The 7656-nt window shown below is 43.7% G+C and overlaps 1 protein-coding gene across 2 annotated transcripts in view; it reads left to right on the top strand.

Annotated features, from left to right (window-relative positions):
* EVL (Enah/Vasp-like) overlaps positions 1–7656 on the top strand; it is an 89072-nt gene that overhangs the window by 61560 nt on the left and 19856 nt on the right. For both annotated transcript variants that reach the window (XM_010136756.1, XM_010136757.1), the window contains one exon: positions 6101–6164. In XM_010136756.1, coding sequence (XP_010135058.1) covers positions 6101–6164 — 64 coding nt within the window. The remainder of the gene's footprint in view (positions 1–6100; positions 6165–7656) is intronic.

Here is a 7656-nt window from a genome sequence, read left to right on the forward strand (position 1 = left end):
ACATAACTTCCCCCCCTCAAGCCAGAGCCCGCTTGATTTCACACTCGCATCCAAAGGCTGGTCTGCCTGCAGGGTGCTCGGAGGGGATCAACCAGCAGCACAGCCATGAGCGAGGATCCCACACAGCTTGCGGGAGTGGGGGGGAGTGGGGTGGGGAGGGTTTGCGGGGGGTGAAGGGGAGAGGTTACGGTGAAGACAGCAAAACAGACCATCCAGCCAAGTCCTGGCATGAGTTTGCAGGTTGGTCCCAGAAGCTGGCAGCAGCCTGGCCAGGGCTCCCTCCCCAGTGCCCTGACATGGAGAACTGGCTGTACCTGAACAGGATGCTAGGATTAGCATTGGTCAGAAATACTTTTGACAATTGATTTTTTTTTTTCTGTCAGAAAATGACGATTTATTTGAAAGATATTTCTGTGGGAAATAAAAGCTTTGTAGAAACTTGTAATCTTGAATGATGACAGGTCCAGGTGCCTGGTGCATGAACCGAATCTCCAGCAATCCAAGGATGTGCTGAAACCATCAAGCAATGAGGGAGAGCTGCCTGTCTGTCTTGCACCTCTTTTCTTCCCGTAGCCTGCTGTGGTTCTTTTCACACAAAATCATCATATTCTGTACATATGCATAACAAAAATTTTCAATCTCATGAATTTAAAGCCCAGATATATTTCTTACTCAGCTCTGACTCTGGACCCTTTCCTTAGCCTACTACATTGATCGCACTGGTCCGTAAGCAACATGGAAGCTATAGGGGATGCAGAAACTCTAGCTAGGGGCTGCTTCCTATATGTTCAGTGAATACAAAGTCTGTAAGTGCATTTGATTGAAATTTCTGTATTGAAGCAGCACAAAATCCTGGTTGCTCAGGGAAGTAGTCCTAGTTTTGCCACTTTCTTGAGAGCATGCAGTCAGTGGTTCTTGCAGTTGTAGTACAAGTAAAAGAGGGAAAAGAAACACCTCTTGGAGCTGACCCACCAAGAGACAAATGATGGCATTGTTCCCGCCTGCTTCTGCAAGCCTTGTTCCTGCCTTCCCGCTGCAGCTACTCCAGAGTGGGATCCAGAGCACAGGTTTTCCCTCAGTGAGCTTTGGTTCTATTTGTGGATGGCCGTGGGTCTGAACACAGACATCTCCAAGCAGTAGCAGGGCCCAGTGGTGCAGGAGCAGTCACAGGCATAGGGAAGCCATCACGCTCACTGTGAAGCCAGGAGTGCCCCATCGATGTCTTTAGGGCCAGCTAGGGAAGGACAGAGCAAGTGCTGGGGTGGCTGAGTGGGAGGAGAAAAAGCAAACATGGAAAATATCTGTGTGCTCCCAAAATCTGCCTTGAGGTGAGTCACAAGATGCTTATATAAAAAAGCAGTTAATTATTACAGAACAATGAAGTGAGGAAATGCAGGTATTCACAGCCTATCTCCTGCATTACTTATTTACTAAAAATCTGTATCACAACAGCTGTGAAGCTCCAAATGGATCAATAGCAAAACCGTCTCTCCTGGTTATTGTGCCAAGAAGCACTCTTCTCTGTGAGGCTGTTCCTAAAAGCTGTCAGGGTGGAGGCAGCTTGAGAAGAATGTTTGAATGTCCATCTCTGCTAACGTCTGAGAAATATCTAAAAAAGTGGAGAAGAGTTAAACCTAGAAATCCACTTGAACTGCAGAAGCCCTCAAACAGGTGTCTCTGTATGTGCACTACAGATCATACACATCCAGAACCAAGCATAAAAATAATCCTGCCTTCAGTATCTGTATGAGCTTTGGCTGAGCATGCTAAAAGTAAGCTCAAGGCCAACAGAAGCAAGAAGCTCCACCACTACAGAGACATCACATCAGACGGTGGTGTTTCTGGGTCTGCTGAGAAGTCTCGGTGGAGGTTGGGGTGGGGGCGGGGGGCAGGATCCAGCAGAATTTATGTTTCTAACAATGAGCATCACATCAGACAGTGGTGTTTCTGGGTCTGCTGAGAAGTCTCGGTGGAGGTTGGGGTGGGGGCGGGGGGCAGGATCCAGCAGAATTTATGTTTCTAACAATGAGCAGACCTGAAACCTTGGATTGGACTTAAATGTATTGTCCACCCTCAGGCAAAATCTTGGTTGCCAGAACAGGGTGCTTCTAATCTCTTTCTTCAGGGTTTGCAAATTTAAGGTTTCATATTTTTACAGAAAAGTTATTGGTCTCAAAAAGATTACAAGCAGGATGCCGGAAGGATTTCTTATGGTCTTGAGAAACTCAAGCTAAACGACAACCAGGGCCAAACAGAACCAGTGTGTTTCCCCACTGGTTTCAAGAAGAGCTGTAAACTCACTGACAGCAAAGGGCACGAGTGCCCTGAACACCCTGTTATCCCTGGACAACCCCACATACAACTTTCCTCAAACTCCTTTCCAACCACTTCCAATCAGCACAAGTCTCTGCAGGAACACAAAGCAGGTATCCCTGATCCACAGGCTGTGATTGACCTCTGCAGCTGGCCTAAGCTTTTCCTCAGGTAGTGTTATCTTACCAACTTTTACTCCACTGCTTCTTGTTTTACACAAGAGAGAGGACAAGATACCTGTTACAGCTTCATCCTCCTCTTCCATTCATGTTTGCCTCTCTTTGTCTCCCAGCTTTGTTAGGGTACTTCACTTCTAAAGCACTTTGAGAAGAAAATTGTGCTAAACAAAACGCGCAGAAGAGCACATTAAAATTATCTTAGCATTAGGTATGGAGTGAAGACAGTTCACTTTAACATATCACTACTGGCCACTAGTAAAATAGAAGAAAAATTAGTTTGGAAGAGATTTGAATGAATGATATTTTACTGCAATATGTAAGAAATACAAATCTGTAAAAGAGATGAATTAGTCATTACTCAGAAAACTAATTGTTACCTGTCTCAAGATATTGGAGAGAGTATTAAGGCATTTTAGAGGCCATGCAGTCATGTACCCTGTGCATCTGAAAAGTTGTCTGGCTTTTTAAGTTAATGTGCAAATGAAAATACCTGCACATTTCTCACCACTTATGTAAATAGTTTTTGAATGTCGACTACTTACTGAGTCAGGTCTGAGGTAGCTTCTTTTCTTCTGATCTTTTTTCTCTTTTGTCTGCCAAAAGAGGAGTTCATTTCTACAGAAACTATGAAGAAATTGGCAATTTCAAAACATAATTAAGAGCTTTATGTGCTTTGTTTTAAGGACATTTCATGCTATGACCAAATAATAAGAACAACAAAATACTGCCAACTGAAACAATCAGTGGGGGTTCTTAATTTGTAAAAAAATTAGGGATCGTTAATGGATGGAGCTCATCCCTGAATAAGGGAGTGAAATTATATCATTTCAGTGAGGGAAAAAAAAAATTTCCCAGTAGAATTGTCTGAATAGACTTGTGGTCTGCCCTGGGAATATATCAGGTGTTTGCTCTACCACAGACAAATTTTTTAAAGCCAGTGTTCATTTTGAACCATGTATTGCAACCCAAAGCTGTGTATTTAGTTTCAGGCAAATCTTGCAAGCAGAAAATATAAGTAAACTCATTGAATTTACTAGGACTCCTTCATGCTGAAAATTGAGATGGACTTGTTTGCAGATTCATGTGCTCTTTCATTTACCTGCCCGTATGCAAGATCAGCTTGAGAAAGCTCCAGGTGATAAAAGGCAACAACCCCAACTTCTAGATGTGTTGTGGCATTGCCTTTAAAGGATTTCTTTAGGCTGCTCTCCAGATTCGTTTGGTTGGATATGTTTGGCGTTACATCTACATAGCCAGTTCAGAACAGTGCTCACGGGAAAAAGGAGCTGGGCTTTTTGTGTTAGCTTGATAGTCTGGTCTTTGATTCCTTCTGCAGGTCGAGTCTTAGTCAAACTGGCCGTACTGCCTCATTTTTCTGGTCATTTGGCCCCAGAGAAGAATCGTGCTGAAGTACCTGATTAGGATGGCATCATTAGGGCCTTTATACTTTGATATGATTTATCGCCAGGGGGAGAATTGTTGTTTCTATTGCCTCATCCTCTGACCTTTCTCATTCACACTGGTGCCTACTTTTAGTCCTCTTTCCAAGCAGAGTGCTGGCTGCTGTAGGATGCTCTGAGTCTTTATACAAGGGAAACGTTCATCCGATGAAATCACATGCAGTGATGAGTGTGGCTAAGGCTTGTCAGGGTGGAGTTTGTTACTCAGTGAGGGAAGGGTAACTGACTTAAGCCTTGAAAGTCTTTCACCCAGAAGTCTGCTTATTGAAGTATCTCATGGGTTCGTGTATGTGCACAGGAGAACGTGGGTGTCGCCTGCACACGCTGGAGCTGGGATCCAAACCGGTGACACTGCTAACTGTGGGGAGTCTGGCCCATTTCTACAGGTTGGGGGTGGGATCTTACCTGTCTTCGTACTGCGTTCAGAAGAAGTTTAAATTAGCTCTTACTGCTGCTCAGGGGTAGCTCTGGCCTTCATTCACTTCAGAGGTGAAGATGCACATTATAAGCATTCACGCAGTAACGTGGCATCCTCGTCACACCTTAAACTCCTTACATGTACACCTCCTGCTCTGTGCTTCCCAGATACCTGCTGAGTGTTTTCCTGAGGCTTGCTTCCAAAAAAAAAAAGAAAAACCCTCTCCTGTCCCATGCGTTGTTTAGAGTGGTCTTTACAAAACGTGGTATTTCTGTCTAAATAGTTTGCCAAAGGCCTGTGGCAAACAATATTGTCAGTCTTGAGACACTGAAGAAGTGAACTGTCTTCACTTCATGCCCAATTCTAAGGTATTTTTAAATGCTAGAGCTTTTGCCTCGGTGGTTGTCACTGGCTCCAGTTTTGGGATACCCAAAACTGGAATACATGAGCCCGATTTTTGGAAAGTGTTGTGTTACACTTCTGCAAATGTTGGTTGAACACATTTCAAAAATGTGCACAGTTTCATGCGGATCAGTCAAGACTCTGGAATTTGTGATTGCTGTGCATTTCTGCCATCTCTCCTGTTTTCGCATAGTCCTACTTTCTAAATTCCTTTTTAGATGACATTCTGCCTGGCAGAGATATATGAAGAAAATGGAGAGAAATAACCTTAATGATTTGTCAATGACATATTTGGGTTTGTGAGTGTTTAATTCTGATTTGCTCTTGTTGGATAACTTCTAAAAGGATGAAATTTTACATTTGAAAATGAAAAAAAATAAGGTAGACATAATAACTTCCTGCACATAACTGACCTGTTTCTCAGTGCTGTTTATCGGGAAAATTGCTGTTCCATTTAATAGAACTCTTATCTCTTTAGTCCCAGTTGAAAACCACCTCATCAAATCAGTAGAACAATCCTGCTTCCAACGAATGCAAGACTTATGTTACCAACAATTACTTTTATTTGCAAAATAGTTATTTCTTTCTGAAAATGGCATGTAGTGTCAGTGTGCTTGATTAAATGTCGTAGAGGAGAGATTAAAATATCAGAGTCAGGAGAGGAGATGTGACTTGACTGGTCATATGCATAGTTGGGTTTTGTTGGTGAATGCCAGTGAAAGCTCAGCTTGGTGTGGACCCCGCAGAAGCAGTAGATTGACAGTGTTGTAAAAACTAAAGCCACCTTTGTAAAAAGCTTGTTTAATTTTGGTTCTCCTTGCACCTTCCATCAGGTAGCTTCTTGATGTCAGCTCAGCATCAGAGCAGCACAAGCTAGCACATATGCTCCCAAACTCAGCACTGGCGTTGAATTAGTTTGCAAGTGCAGAGTTGTCCAGGGAGGTTAGATCTGAACCCTGCAGAAGCTAGAAACACAACCCAGTGTGTGGACTGTCTTTTTGCAGGACATCTTCTGCAACGCTGTGGCTCTTCACCCTTGCCAAGGGAATAGTGTGTAGTCTAAAGCTACCATGGTGCCAAATTTCTAGACAAATCTGCTCACACATTTAGCCATTGGATTCTCCCAGTGAGACTGAAAAATTACAGGAGGTGGTGGTTTGTCTAATAGGAAAAAAAGTGATTAAAAAACAAAGGAAAGAGAGGTCAATAATGCTTGAGGTTTTTCTCTTATAGTAGGATGGAGAAGCAATTAATCTGCATGGCACTGTGGTTTTGAAAAAGTCAGCCTCATCTGCTTTCCTAATAACATTCTGTCATGTTTTCTGTAGGTCCAGCTGCCCAGCGCCAGGTCCAGAATGGGCCATCTCCAGATGAGATGGAAGCACAGAGAAGGTGAGTGAAGCTAATCAGTTAGGCAGAGGTCTAGGTTGTAACGTGGATGACTGTGCAGTCCTTGCTGACCAGGAAGCACTGTTCTTTTTATTTCTGCCTGATTTAAGCTGATTCTGAGTTTTCTGTAATTATTGCTAATGATTCTATAATGACTTTTAAAGGATGAAGTAAACTGAAGCCCTGTGTAAAGTTTTCACTTAAAGGCAAGCACGATGTATGTTGATGTTCAGAGTTAAGGCAAAACATGTTTAAAAGTAATTTGTTGAGTTTTCAAGCACGTTAAGAAAGCCTAACCGTATCCTGTTTGGATACCTGCTGGCAGTTGGCAGTCGTATTGCCCAGGGAACATCTGACAGACCATATACACCTTCAGTAATATCTTAATCCCGTATTGCTTATGGCTACTTCCTGTATCATATGCTGTTCCTTTTATGAATGTCTTGCTCTAAACCAGGATAATAAATGAAAGTGTAAAGTCATGGCCTTCACCTTTACACATATGCTTAGATCCAGTGCCATTATTACACATGGCCTTTTCTCTAGGTGCTAGGAGTGGTGTGCTTGATGTCAAAAGGAAGGTGAGCAGAGTGTCTGTTCTCATATGCCCATCTCCATACTAAAATTTCAAGGCCCATCTCATTTCAGCTTTGCTGATTCAGCCCAGATTCCTGCAGCAGCAGTACCCTCAGCTTCTTTTGCTGGGTATAAGACATACCTATCCCATTCTGGACAAAGTCTTCTAGTCTGACTGGTAGTCCAAGCTATCAGAATTGTCATCTGGCTGGCGTCGGAGGTGTCCGCAGCAGCAGCACCGCTTAGTCAGGCTTGTGCTTCCTTGTTGAAGTGTAGGTGTGTGTGCACGAAAGAAGTACCTTTGTTCCCTGTATTCCTGCTCACTGCAAGTGTGTTTCTGGTGCTATATGAGAAACACCAGAGGATATTCAGCTGTAACACATACAAGCTGGTAAGCCTCACTTCATCAAGATGCGCTGGAGTACAGAAATCAGCTGGACCTGTCCCTGCTCCAAGTTTGGTGCTGGCATTGCTTAAGTAAGGCGTCCATGTTTGCCTCTGTAACAAGGGGAAAATCAGCAAGAGCATGGTGAGCCCTCCAGAGGACTTGGCCCAGTGTTTGGTTCAGCTAATAAATAGCTTCATAAGAATGTTAGTTGAACCAGACCTGCAGGGGCCGTTCATCACCAGCGATGCTGGATGTTGGTCTGACGTGACAGGTGCTCAGTGGGCTCTGCCTTCATTTGTAGATGCAACCTGTAAGCAGGCAAGCTCCCCCCTTGCAGGGTCCAGGGACTGCCCTGGCCCTGCGGGTTGTGTAGCTTAATATCACATGCTCCTGGAGCAGCAGAGATGAAGCGTTGCAGTATATTGTTTGCATTGATGCTCCAGGACTACCGTTCTGACTGGTCTGCGTTCAAAATCATATATAGGTCGTTTAAGACAAGCTGTAAGAGGTGCTTAAGATTCTCTCTTTCCC

The sequence above is a fragment of the Buceros rhinoceros genome, unplaced genomic scaffold (assembly GCF_000710305.1).
Source record: "Buceros rhinoceros silvestris isolate BGI_N320 unplaced genomic scaffold, ASM71030v1 scaffold9555, whole genome shotgun sequence".
Classification (NCBI taxonomy): Eukaryota; Metazoa; Chordata; class Aves; order Bucerotiformes; family Bucerotidae; genus Buceros; species Buceros rhinoceros.